General features: G+C 43.9%; 1 protein-coding gene across 7 annotated transcripts in view; it reads right to left on the minus strand.

Moving 5' to 3' along the window:
- ARID1B (AT-rich interaction domain 1B) overlaps nt 1-14,079 on the minus strand; it is a 645,879-nt gene that overhangs the window by 18,294 nt on the left and 613,506 nt on the right. For all 7 annotated transcript variants that reach the window (XM_044289093.1, XM_044289092.1, XM_044289095.1 and 4 more), the window contains one exon: nt 9,676-9,792. In XM_044289093.1, the coding sequence (XP_044145028.1) occupies nt 9,676-9,792 (117 nt within the window). The remainder of the gene's footprint in view (nt 1-9,675; nt 9,793-14,079) is intronic.

Raw genomic sequence — 14,079 nt, forward strand, 5'->3', positions numbered from 1 at the left:
CCCGCGCATGCGCATCGCGGGCCGGCATTTCGCAGCAGACTATTTCGTCAGCAGCCTGCCGGCCACGATCATTGGCTGGCAGGCTGCTGATTTTTAAAAAATCCAATCAGCAGCCACATAACCCATCATATTAGTAAATATGATGGGGTTATATGGCTGCTGTGCTCCTCTGCTCCTTCTTTTGGTCGGTTGGTTCCAGCAGAGGAGCAGAGGAGCACATCTACTGTGAGTACCCACCACACCACATTTAGCCCCCAGATCACCCCAATTAACCCTTTGATCACCCCTTTTATCCCCCCCTGTCAATCACTAGTGAAAGGAAAAAAGTGATCAGTGCAAACTGTCACTTTTTTTTTTCACTGTTATTGACCGTTAGGTTTTAGGTATAGTTTAGGTCCCTTGGTTAGGTAGTTAGCGATCAGTTAGCGCCCAGCCCACCGCACCGCAGTCCGTTATTCGCTGATTAGCGTATCGCTAATCAGCATTTGTACTTTTATAGTATCTGAAAGTGATCAAAACTGATCACGGTCAGATCTATAATAGTACTAGTGTCACTTTAGTTCGCCCTCCACCCAAAACGCAGTGTTTGCCCGATCAGGCCTGATCGGTCGCCCACACGTGTGTTCGCCCACACCCGCCCCACCGCAGTGACAAAAAAATTATTTTTTTTTGATCACTGCACATTCACTTTACACGCACTGCGGCGATAAAAAAATCAGTTTTGATATTTTTTATCAACCGCAGCGGCCTCCGGTACTTCGCTAGCCTCCCATTTGTAAGACAGGCTTGCTTTTTTTTTCTTGGGTAGTCTCAGGGAATACCCCTAAATTTAGTTGCCCACATGTCAAACAGGGGGTATTCCTCTGAAGAGGCCTACAGGCTTCTGACCCAGTCGGATGAGGAGTGGGAACCCTCATCTGATGAATCCAGCGGGTCAGAATACGAACCTGTAGAAAACAGTGGCTCTCTGACCCAAAGTTCGGACGAGGAGGCTGAGGTCCCTGATAGCAGCAGGCGTACCCGGCCCCGTGTCGCTAGACCGCAGGTTGCGCAGGATCCGCTTCAAGAGCAGCAGAGTGGGGCTGGTGCTGTCGGATTACGTGGTGAGGCATACACCAGCAGCCCAGCCCTTCCTGGACCTAGTACCAGCACTGCCGTACAACCTGGTGAAGTAGCGAGCACCAGAAGGGCAGTTGAAGCTGGTACGGTGGCACGTGCAGTAGTGACCCCGTCGCAGCCACCGCAAAGACGTGCCCGTAGAGCCCCTAGAATCCCAGAGGTGCTGGCAAACCCTGATTGGCAGTCCCCAACTTCAGCCGCACCCGTAGTTTTCCCTTTCACCGCCCAGTCTGGAGTTCGGGTTGAGACGGCTCAGATCGGTTCGGCCCTGGGATTTTTTGAGCTGTTCTTGACTGCGGAGCTTTTAGACTTAGTCGTGGCAGAGACAAACCGGTATGCCACACAATTTATCACCGCTAACCCGGAAAGCTTTTATGCCCAGCCTTTCCGGTGGAAACCAGTCCAAGTTTCCGAATTTAAAACTTTTCTGGGCCTCCTCCTCAACATGGGCCTGACAAAAAAACATGAATTGCGGTCATATTGGTCCACGAACCCAATTCATCACATGCCCATGTTCTCTGCTGCTATGTCCAGGACACGATTTGAGGTCATCCTGCGTTTCCTGCACTTTAGCGACAACACCGCCTCCCGTCCCAGGGGCCACCCTGCTTTTGACCGGCTCCACAAAATTCGGCCCCTCATAGACCATTTCAACCAGAAATTTGCAGATATTTATACCCCTGAGCAAAACATCTGCATAGACGAGTCCCTAATACATTTTACCGGGCGCCTTGGCTTCAAGCAATACATCCCAAGCAAGCGCGCCCGGTATGGGGTCAAATTGTATAAGCTCTGTGAAAGGGCCACAGGCTATACCCACAAATTTCGGGTCTATGAGGGAAAAGATCAGACCCTGGAGCCGGTCGGTTGCCCTGACTACCTGGGGAGCAGTGGGAAGACAGTTTGGGACTTGGTGTCACCCTTATTCGGCAAGGGGTACCATCTTTATGTGGACAATTTTTACACAAGTGTGGCCCTCTTTAGGCATTTGTTTCTAGAACGGATTGGCGCCTGTGGTACCGCGCGAACTAGTCGCGCGGGCTTCCCCCAACGGCTCGTTACCACCCGTCTTGCAAGGGGGCAGAGGGCCGCACTGTGTAACGAAGAACTGCTCGCGGTGAAATGGAGAGACAAGCGTGACGTTTACATGCTCTCCTCCATTCACGCAGACACGACAATCCAAATTGAGCGAGCAACCCGTGTCATTGAAAAGCCCCTCTCAGTCCACGACTATAACCTCCACATGGGAGGGGTCGACTTCAATGACCAGATGTTGGCTCCGTATTTAGTTTCCCGACGCACCAGACGCTGGTATAAGAAGGTGTCTGTATATTTAATTCAATTGGCTCTGTACAATAGTTTTGTTCTCTACAGTAAGGCTGGGAGAACTGGATCCTTCCTCAAATTTCAGGAAGAGATCATCGCGAACCTCCTGTATCCAGGAGGTTCCGTGGCCCCATCCACCAGTGTAGTTAGCCGTCTACACGAGCGACACTTCCCCAGTGTCGTTGCTGGTACCTCAAACCGACCGCCACCCCGAAAAAAATGTCGTGTCTGTAGCAGGAGTGGAATAAGGCGTGACACCCGTTATTTCTGTCCTGACTGTCCCGACCACCCTGCCCTATGCTTAGGGGAGTGTTTCCGAAAGTACCACACACAGGTACACCTAGCATAGGGATCACATCTCACCAGGATAGGCACACAGGGCTATTAGGGCCCATTCACTCACAGCTGCTGCAAACGTCTCCTTTCACATGGGACAAAGTGCATAACGCACTTCGCCACATCTTTGGGCGATTTGCGCTTTGCACATTGACCCATGGGGAAGGAGAGGTTTGTTCTATAAAGGTAAAAAAACAAAAAAACAAAAAAAAAAAAAACAGGTAAGCAAACAGGTTAATGTTTAGTTCCAAAAGTTAAAGTTACATGTTCTGTTCCAAAGTTAATAAAATTATTGCGTTGTGGCCTGGTTTTTTCTTTTTTTTTTTTTTTTGTCTTTTTACCTTCCAGGTGGACCAACCGATCTACTAGCTGCAGCACCGATGTGCATTCTGACAGAAGCATTGCGCTGCTGTCAGATTACACGCAAGTCGGTGTATGCGGCGCTGCAAGACGGGATTTTCTCCTCTGCAGTGACAGATACGTTTGCCGAGGCATACGAGCTGAGGAGGAGGCGGCGTTCCTATGCTTTGGCAAGCATTTTGTATATATATATATATATATAAAAAAAAAATCCCGGCAATGATTTATTCATCCACATCGATTGATGCGAATGGAGAAATCTGGTTTGCCAGGGCATACGAGCTAAGTGGGTATGGATGTAGGGCGGAGCTCCTATGTCCTGGCAGACGCCTTTCCCCTCCATTTTTTTTTTTTGGCAGAGATTTTTTCATCCACATTGATCGATGCGAATGAAGAAATCTGTGCCGTTCATTTTTTTCTTTCAGCCCAGAAGCTGAACGGAAAAAAAAATCTCATTACCTGTATGCTCAATATAAGGAGAATAGCAGAAACTCCTAATGCTGGCCATACATGTAATGATTGCGGAGACCCTCAAATGCCAGGGCAGTACAAACACCCCACAACTGACCCCATTTTGGAAAGAAGACACCCCAAGGTATTTGCTGAGGGGCATATTGAGTCCATGAAAGATTGAAATTCTTGTCCTAAGTTAGCGGAAAGTGAGACTTTGTGAGAAAAAAAAATAAAAAATCAATTTCCGCTAACTTATGCGAAAAAAAAAAAATTCTATGAACTTGCCAGGCCCCTCATTGGATACCTTGGGGTGTCTTCTTTCCAAAGTGGGGTCACATGTGGGGTATTTATACTGCCCTGGCTTTTTAGGGGCCCTAAAGCGTGAGAAGAAGTCTGGGATCCAAATGTCTAAAAATGCCCTCCTAAAAGGAATTTGGGCCCCTTTGCGCATCTAGGCTGCAAAAAAGTGTGACACATCTGGTATCGCCGTACTCAGAAGAAGTTGGGGAATGTGTTTTGGGGTGTCATTTTACATATACCCATGCTGGGTGAGAAAAATATCTTGGTCAAATGCCAACTTTGTATAAAAAAATGGGAAAAGTTGTCGTTTGCCAAGATATTTTTCTCACCCAGCATGGGTATATGTAAAATGACACCCCAAAACACATTCCCCAACTTCTCCTGAGTACGGCGATACCAGATGTGTCACACTTTTTTGCTGCCAAGGTGGGCAAAGGGGCACATATTCCAAAGTGCACCTTTCGGATTTTGCAGGGCATTTTTTACACATTTTGATTGCAAGGTACTTCTCACACATTTGGGCCCCTAAATTGCCAGGGCAGTATAACTACGCCACAAGTGACCCCATTTTGGAAAGAAGACACCCCAAGGTATTCCGTGAGGGGCACGGCGAGTTCCTAGAATTTTTTATTTTTTGTCACAAGTTAGCGGAAAATGCTGATTTTTTTTTTTTTCTCTTTTTTCCTTACAAAGTCTCATATTCCACTAACTTGCGACAAAAAATAAAAAAATCTAGGAACTCGCCATGCCCCTCACGGAATACCTTGGGGTGTCTTCTTTCCAAAATGGGGTCACTTGTGGCGTAGTTATACTGCCCTGGCAATTTAGGGGCCCAAATGTGTGAGAAGTACCTTGCAATCAAAATGTGTAAAAAATGCCCTGCAAAATCCGAAAGGTGCACTTTGGAATATGTGCCCCTTTGCCCACCTTGGCAGCAAAAAAGTGTGACACATCTGGTATCGCCGTACTCAGGAGAAGTTGGGGAATGTGTTTTGGGGTGTCATTTTACATATACCCATGCTGGGTGAGAAAAATATCTTGGTCAAATGCCAACTTTGTATAAAAAAATGGGAAAAGTTGTCGTTTGCCAAGATATTTCTCTCACCCAGCATGGGTATATGTAAAATGACACCCCAAAACACATTCCCCAACTTCTCCTGAGTACGGCGATACCAGATGTGTGACACTTTTTTGATGCCAAGGTGGGCAAAGGGGCGCATATTCCAAAGTGCACCTTTCGTATTTCACCGGTCATTTTTTACAGATTTTGATTGCAAAGTACTTCTCACACATATGGGCCCCTAAATTGCCAGGGCAGTATAACTACGCCACAAGTGACCCCATTTTGGAAAGAAGACACCCCAAGGTATTCCGTGAGGGGCATGGCGAGTTCCTAGAATTTTTTATTTTTTGTCGCAAGTTAGTGGAATATGAGACTTTGTAAGGAAAAAAGAGAAAAAAAAAAAAATCATCATTTTCCGCTAACTTGTGACAAAAAATAAAAAATTCTAGGAACTCGCCGTGCCCCTCACGGAATACCTTGGGGTGTCTTCTTTCCAAAATGGGGTCACTTGTGGCGTAGTTATACTGCCCTGGCAATTTAGGGGCCCAAATGTGTGAGAAGTACCTTGCAATCAAAATGTGTAAAAAATGCCCTGCAAAATCCGAAAGGTGCACTTTGGAATATGTGCCCCTTTGCCCACCTTGGCAGCAAAAAAGTGTGACACATCTGGTATCGCCGTACTCAGGAGAAGTTGGGGAATGTGTTTTGGGGTGTCATTTTACATATACCCATGCTGGGTGAGAAAAATATCTTGGTCAAATGCCAACTTTGTATAAAAAAATTGGAAAAGTTGTCTTTTGCCAAGATATTTCTCTCACCCAGCATGGGTATATGTAAAATGACACCCCAAAACACATTCCCCAACTTCTCCTGAGTACGGCGATACCACATGTGTGACACTTTTTTGCTGCCAAGGTGGGCAAAGGGGCGCATATTCCAAAGTGCACCTTTCGGATTTCACCGGTCATTTTTTACACATTTTGATTGCAAAGTTCTTCTCACACATTTGGGCCCCTAAATTGCCAGGGCAGTATAACTACGCCACAAGTGACCCCATTTTGGAAAGAAGACACCCCAAGGTATTCTGTGAGGGGCATGGCGAGTTCCTAGAATTTTTTATTTTTTGTCGCAAGTTAGTGGAAAATGAGACTTTGTAAGAAAAAATAAAAAATAAAAAATCATCATCATTTTCCGCTAACTTGTGACAAAAAATAAAAAGTTCTATGAACTCACTATGCCCATCAGCGAATACCTTAGGGTGTCTACTTTCCGAAATGGGGTCATTTGTGGGGGTTTTCTACTGTTTGGGCATTGTAGAACCTCAGGAAACATGACAGGTGCTCAGAAAATCAGAGCCGTTTCAAAAAGCGGAAATTCACATTTTTGTACCATAGTTTGTAAATGCTATAACTTTTACCCAAACCATTTTTTTTTTTTGCCCAAACATTTTTTTTTTATCAAAGACATGTAGAACTATAAATTTAGCGAAAAATTTATATATGGATGTCGTTTTTTTTGCAAAATTTCACAGCTGAAAGTGAAAAATGTCATTTTTTTGCAAAAAAATCGTTATATTTTGATTAATAACAAAAAAAGTAAAAATGTCAGCAGCAATAAAATACCACCAAATGAAAGCTCCATTAGTGAGACGAAAAGGAGGTAAAATTCATTTGGGTGGTAAGTTGCATGACCGAGCGATAAACGGTGAAAGGAGTGTAGTGCCGAAGTGTAAAAAGTGGCCTGGTCATGAAGGGGGTTTCACCTAGCGGGGCTGAAGTGGTTAAACACCATAGTAAAATAGTATACAGTTAACTCCAGTGCTTTCCCTAGTGGTGGTTGCAGGCAGTCACACGGTTAACCGTTTTATTTTCATGCAAGAAATTTAGAGTTCTGGATCTGAAAAATGAGATAGAGATACGGTATATTACAAAAGAACCTTCAAATCGAAAGCGTTATGGTTAAAAGGTGGATATTAACGTTAAGACCATGCCTTTGTATTTTAAGAAAACAGTGGCACCAGTATGTTTGCATTCATAAATACAGATTTATTTTTTTATTTTTTCAGTTACTTAGTAAATTATCTTTTTAATTTAACAATGTATTAACATTGGCTTACTGTAGCTAAAAAGCAAAGTTATGTTTAAAAAAAAAAAATTGTATGGGTCTACTTAAATTCCTGCTTAAATGCTGTATTTTAAACTCTTGTAACCTTGAAAATTTCTTTCTATCTATTTCTTTCTTATGCAATTGGAAAAATATTGTTTGCGAAAATATTCTCCATTTCCCTTCAAGCTTTGGAAAAAGAATTCTATGAGCATTTTCTCTGTTAATAAGTTGCTGAAAGTATATGCACTTCAAAAAAAGGAAACTAGAAAGAATTCATCTGAACGATAGGATATTCACTTTTCACCCCCATTCAACACCTCTCTCCTATTCTACTTCTTTGCATACATCTATTGATAGCATGAGACTTTCATGTATTGTTGTTGCAATAAAGGTGGTCTTCTCTAGAAGCTCACTATTTTACTTTAGGCCATTGAAAAGAAATGCATTGTGATTTAGTGTTAAGTTGAAAAATCTACAGCCTACACATATAATAACAAAATCATTAAGCATTCCGTTTATTATAGTTTATTATAATTGAAGGGCAAAGACAATGTTATCTATACACCGAGGTCTAATCCATACAAGATCAAGAACAATACTTTTATCTTTTCAGAGATGACTTATTAGATTTTAACTGCTTGTTGAATAATTGGCTTATGAGTAAAAACTGAAGAGTTTTTGAAGAACAATTACACTTTAGTTTTAGGCTGTATTTCATTGTGTATTGATTTACTGCAGAATAGGGCTGCATTATGGAGCACTAAGTAAAATCTGCAAGTTGTGTTATATAAGAAATAACGTGCAAGTAGGAAATTGCCTCTCTCCACAATCAAAACTACTAATAAAGCGGCTGTCTCACTTCAGCAAATGTATTTATTTTATGCACTTATATAGCGCTAATATATTCCGCAGCGCTTTACAGACATTAGCATCAAGCTGTCCCTAATTGGGCTTACAAGCAGAAGTCCAGCACCTTTTCCTACAGTGTGCAAGCACGGCCACTGCTGCTGGCTTGCAGGATCGTCGTAACCCCTAGAAGGGTGTAGTGTATAATTCAGGGGTGTTGCTAGGCATGCAGATTTGGGGCCTGGGCCCCAGACTACAAGCACAGTGCCCTGAAACTCTGGCAGATGACTGTATTTTTATCTGCACTGGCAGCTTTTTTCATAGTTATATTGAGCTACCAGTGTGGGGCTGCAGTGTGGCTCTAAATGACATCAGACAGGGGCACATTAAACCTGCAAGGATAGGGTCCATTGTGGCCCTGGCTGAAGTGCAGTGAGACTGGCCAGCAACCCTGCGCTGGTGTCTCAGTATAAGAGCAGGAAGCAGGACTTCTGCTAGGCCCTGCCCCTCACTCAGGCCTAGCAACCAAGGACCAGACGCAGCCCTGCAGGAGAATTTACCCAAACAGAACAAGCAGATTCCAGAGCTACTGCTGCCTGTCCTGCTGTATCTGCCTAGGTCTTCAGTGGTGCAGTGTGAAAGGCCTTGGACTGGCATGGTCCATTATCACAACAGCAGAGAGCTGTGTTACCACGGCAGGACAGCTTCATATGAGTTCACCACCATCCATGTTTAGGACAGTATGCTTATGGGACCTGTCTCTTTGTCAAATAGTTTATATTTCATAAAAAACTTTGTATATACCGCTAGGGGAGGCTTAGTACATAATTGTGAGCATAAGAGCTGCTGTCTATACACTGTGAGCGGAGGAGATGTTGTGTATATACTGTGAGCGGAGGAGATGCTGTGTATATACTGTGAGCGGAGGTGAATCTGTGTATATACTGTGAGCAGAGGGGATGCTATGTATATACTGTGAGGAGGGGAGATGCTGTGTAGATACTGTGAGCAGAGAAGATGCTGTGAAGATACTGTGAGCAGAGGACATGCTGTGTATATACTGTGAGCAGAGGAGATGCTGTGTATATACTGTGAACGGAGGAGATGCTGCGTATATACTGTGAGTGGAGGAGATATTGTGAGTGGAGGAGCTGTGCATGCAGTATATACTGTGAGCAGAGGAGAAGCTGTGTGTATACTGTGAGTGGAGGAGAAGCTGTGTATATACTGTGAGGAGAGGAGACGCTGTGTATATACTGTGAGGAGGGGAGATGCTGTGTAGATACTGTGAGCAGAGGAGATGCTGTGTAGATACTGTGAGCAGAGGAGATGCTGTGTAGATACTGTGAACGGAGGAGATCCTGTGTATGTACTGTGAGTGGAGGAGATACTGTGTAGATACTGTGAGTGGAAGAGCTGTGCATGCAGTATATACTGTGAGCAGAGGAGATGCTGTGTATATACTGTGAGCGGAGGAGATACTGTGTATATACTGTGAGCAGAAGAGCTGTGTATATACTATTAGTGGAGGAGCTGGGCAAGCAGCATATACTGTGAACGGAGCTTTGTGCCCCTGATCTTTTAAGACCCTAGCAACACCCAAGGTAGAATGTGATGGAAAAATGAGTGCCTTGTATTAAGTTTCTCTACATGATAAATACCAACCCCTCTAAGTAACTAAAATTGCAGTCAGGCCAGCCCAAAACGACAGAAAACTCAGCAAATAATTGGCAAAATACTTTGGTTTGCAACAATAAACTGCCCACCTTTGCTGTCCTGGATATCGATTGGGTGAATACATGCTGGAATCACTGTTTGAAGCCCCCATGTTGTTTTGACCTGGTGGACCCATACTGCCTTCAGCACCCATGACATATTCTGACCTATAAAAATGGGAACAAGAGAGGCATAAAGAATATTCATAAACCAGCACATCAATGTATCTCAAACTTTCCAGCATCACTACTTTCCGGCTTCTTTCAAATCTAAAGATTTCCTTGTCCGATTCTCCTAAGGATCACAATTTGAAATCTATAACATTTTACAGGGGAATATATGAGGAATAAACAAGAGGATGTCTATTTAATCTTTTAACAGCTTGTGATCTTCCGCTCCCATTGGAACTATTTAAATTAAATAGGGTGTTTTTTGTAAACCAATGGCAACTGAACCTGCTAGGTACATTTGTCCACATAGATAATGCGTCATCACAAAGGCTCCAGATTTCCAACATGCATAAAAACTATTACGGTAGTTATATATGTTAAAATATCCTGACAAAGTGTGTGTGTGTGATATTATGAGAAGAAGCAAAGCTGTCGAACACACATGCTGTAAGAAAGGCAAGATCAGTGGACGCATGAGAGCGTCTGACGTGGGACGCTAGGGCTCCACCCCCCCCCCCCCGCCCCCGCCCCCCCGGCACGCTGGCCGCTCGCACCGCCGTTTGGAATGCCTGACCGCCGCGACCGTCGCTAGTCTGATGTGCTGAGGCCGCCCTGGACTGCCCTAGATGCCGACGCTGGTGTCCGGACCCGGATCTCTGTCCCGCGAAGTTATGAGTTATCGGGCGGTGAGCTATCGCAGCACTTGTGTTGTGGGAGGAGAGCAAAAGTGTCGGCGTGGTGAAGGTTGGTGGAGTTGGAGCGCGGTGTACTAATTATCAGCGCTAAAGGGGAGCTCCGGTCGATTTTTGCCTGTTAATAGTGGAATCTTGGATCTGACATAGACGGCGTCCGGGGGTGCTGCTGTTGGTTCCTGAGGTCCTGTCCTATTGATCCCTATTGACATCTGCTGATTCTTAGCGGTGAGGCTAGCTCTGATTGTAGTATCTGAAGGGCAGCCACCTCGGTAATTTGGATTGGAGACTTGAGGAGGACCATCCACAGGTTCAATATTGCGGTGATGTTGGATACCCCTGAGATTGCAGTTGACAGGTGGTCAGTCTGCCACCGTGGCTGCGATTATGGGGGTGCAGACTGAGACCGCTGCAGATTAAAAGAAAGTGGACACTGAACCTGCATTGAGATACCCGGCCGGTACTGGAGGCAGTTATTGAGGGTGGACTGTGCCAGAGTGAACTGAATTGAATGTGGAGAAAAAAGAGCGGGGGAGGGTGTTCGGAATCTGGCGTATAACCCTTAATAACCCCGATTGAGAAGTCCTTACCCCCCTCAGGTTTCAAGATATCTAACTGTATCATACTTCTTCGAACTAACCAACTAGTTGACTGTATCCCTTATACGTCCGGATCCCAGGCCCTGAGCTTCAACTCTCTAAGGAGCCTCTCTTCCTTTGGCTTTGGTTTTTACTGATATTATTGGCCTTCTTTTTTCTCCTTCTGAACTAACCTTTGTATCTAACCATGGACGTAATTTACTGATTGTACTTGGTCTTTGTGATTAATGGGATTAACTTGAGAAGGGGATTACACTTGATATTTTTTTTTTTTTTTTTTTTTTTCCCATTAGGTGTTTTATTAGGAGAGGGAAGGAAGAAAGGGGGAAGAGAGGGAAGAAAGAAGGAAAGGGAGGAAAGGGAGGAGAGAAGGGAAGGGAAGGGAGGGAGGAAGAAAGGGAAAGGAGGAAGAAGGAAAGAAGGGGGAAGAGAGAAAAGAAAGGAAAAAAAAAGAGGGAAAGAGGAATAAGAAAAGAGGGAAGAGATCTTAAAATGCCGTCAAAAAAGAGGGAAGAACAGCGTGGCCCCACGGGGAGTACTGCTAGGCGATCAGCAGTAGGGCTGGAAAGTGGGCCTAAACAATCGGGTCTAAATAAGTATCTGGTCCCGAATTCACCTGGGCTTAGATCCCCACAAAAAGAAAAAATGGTGGATGCCAGATTACAGGATCCGACACATGAGACGTTAGCTGAAGGGGGAGAGGGGGACAGGGGAACACCAGTGACATACACAGAAACAGATGTAAAAATGGTGCAGGACATACTTTGCACTGTCTCACGGATGGGAAATTTAATGGGTAATTTAGTAACCCAGCTTGGGGCAGTGCAAACGGATGTTATGGTTATACGAGCCGAGATGGAAAAAGTAAGGCAGCGCTTAAGAGAGATGGAAAAAAGGATTCCCACCCTAGAGAAATCCGTGCAGAAATTAGAGAAGGAGGTGGCCCTTTTAAAACAAACAAACGTTAAGATGGAACAAAAACTGGTAGACCAGGAGGATAGATCAAGAAGGGCTAATATAAGATGTGTGGGGATCCCAGAGCGAGCGGAGGGAGGAAACTGTACTGAATTTATGGAAAAATGGTTGAGGGAAAATAGTAAAGCAGGTACTCTTTCTCCCTTATTCTCTATTGAAAGAGCACATAGGGTCCCCACAAAAAATAGGGTGCCAGGGGACTACCCCAGATCGATACTGGTGAAATGTTTACTATCTAAGGATCGAGATGGAATATTATCTGATGCAAGAACCTCAGAAAAATACTATATACAGGGTGTAAAGATTAAACTCTTTCCAGACTATTCATTTAGTACTAACGCACAAAGAAGAGAATTTATATCGGTCAAAAAAAGATTAAGGGAGGCAGGTATAAAGTATAGCTTACTCTTTCCGGCAAAATTAAGGGTGTAATACAATGGCAAGATTTCTTTTTTTCAGACTCCGGAGGAAGTTAGTGAATGGGCGGATGGAGAGGGCCTCTGAGGCTGGTGGGGGGGGGGGGGGGGCGATAGGAGCCATGCTAAGTTATGGAGTCGCCCGGACTGCTGGTTAGCAGAAGGGGGGACTATATAGATGGGAGGGTATATATGGGGGGTGGAGGGGACGTGGAGAAATATTATTTTTTTTTTCTCCCCCTCTGTTAGATGGTTAGGATCCTTTCATTGAATGTGAGGGGGCTCCGAGAGAGGGTTAAAAGATACGCTATCCTTGAGTGGATGAAGAGGTTTCTGCCAGCCATCATCTGCCTCCAGGAGACACACTTGGATAAGGAATCAGTAAGATGGTTGGAGAGAGGATGGGTGGTGGCGGGATATCATTCTGTATATACCACTTACTCCAGAGGGGTCTCAATTCTGATACATAATAAGATTAAATTTGAATTTCTGGCATGTGAGATTGATGACCATGGTAGATACCTCTTTTTACATTGTTATGTAGAAGGGACTAAAACTGTAATCGCAAATATATATATTCCACCACCATATAAACCAGATGTTTTGTATCAATTGTATAGATTTATGTTGAATAAACAGGAATGTATATTGATTGCGGTAGGTGATTACAATGCGGTTATGGATCCACTCAGGGATAGGACGTCTAGCAGAGGGGGAGGAGCACAAAATGTAGATTTATGTAAAGTAGCCCATGAATTTAATTGGGTAGATGTTTGGAGGGTTCAGAACCCGGACGAAACTAGATATTCTTGTTATTCAAAAACACACCAAACTTGGTCGAGAATAGATATGATTTTTGGAAATAAAAATTTAATGTCCCAAAATAGGATCACGACAAAATATATACCTATGGCCTTGTCAGACCATAATGCAATGACAGTTGAGCTGGACTTGAATAAAAACAATACTCCGCCGTTGTTCAAGTTCAACTCCCATTGGCTATTATTGATCTCAGATAAAGAGAGTATAACTGAGGAGCTAAAAAAATTTTTTACGGAAAATAACGGTTCTGCCAGTAGACTTGTGGTTTGGGACACTTTCAAGGCATTTCTGAGGGGAGTATTGTTTAAAAAGGTAAATCATTGGAAAAAAAGTACTAGAGAGAACGGGAAGGCATTGGAGAAAAAACTGCAAGAGGCAGGAATGGCAAGCATGAGATATCCTACTGCACTTAATAAGAGAGTTTGGGAGGAAGAACAGGAAAAGTTGAAGACATATCAATTAGAGAAAAGTAGGAAAGAATTGCTTTTTCAAGGCATCCAGCTAGCCTCGGAGGGTGAAAAGGTCGGTAAAATATTAGCAAATATAGTGAGAAATCAAAAAGGGAAATCATGGATAGGTGCAATTAAAGATAAAACGGGTAAATTAATTACCACACCCGAAGGTATTAAAAAAGTGTTCTGGGAGTACTTCCTAGAGCTATATAAGTCTAGGGTACAATACTCAAAACAAGAGCTAGATTCATACCTAGACAAGATCGCCCTCAGTAGGATATCTAAGCTCCAAAAAGAATATCTGTAAAAAGAAATAACGGTGGCAGAA

This window comes from Bufo gargarizans, chromosome 4 (assembly GCF_014858855.1).
Source record: "Bufo gargarizans isolate SCDJY-AF-19 chromosome 4, ASM1485885v1, whole genome shotgun sequence".
Taxonomy (NCBI): domain Eukaryota; kingdom Metazoa; phylum Chordata; class Amphibia; order Anura; family Bufonidae; genus Bufo; species Bufo gargarizans.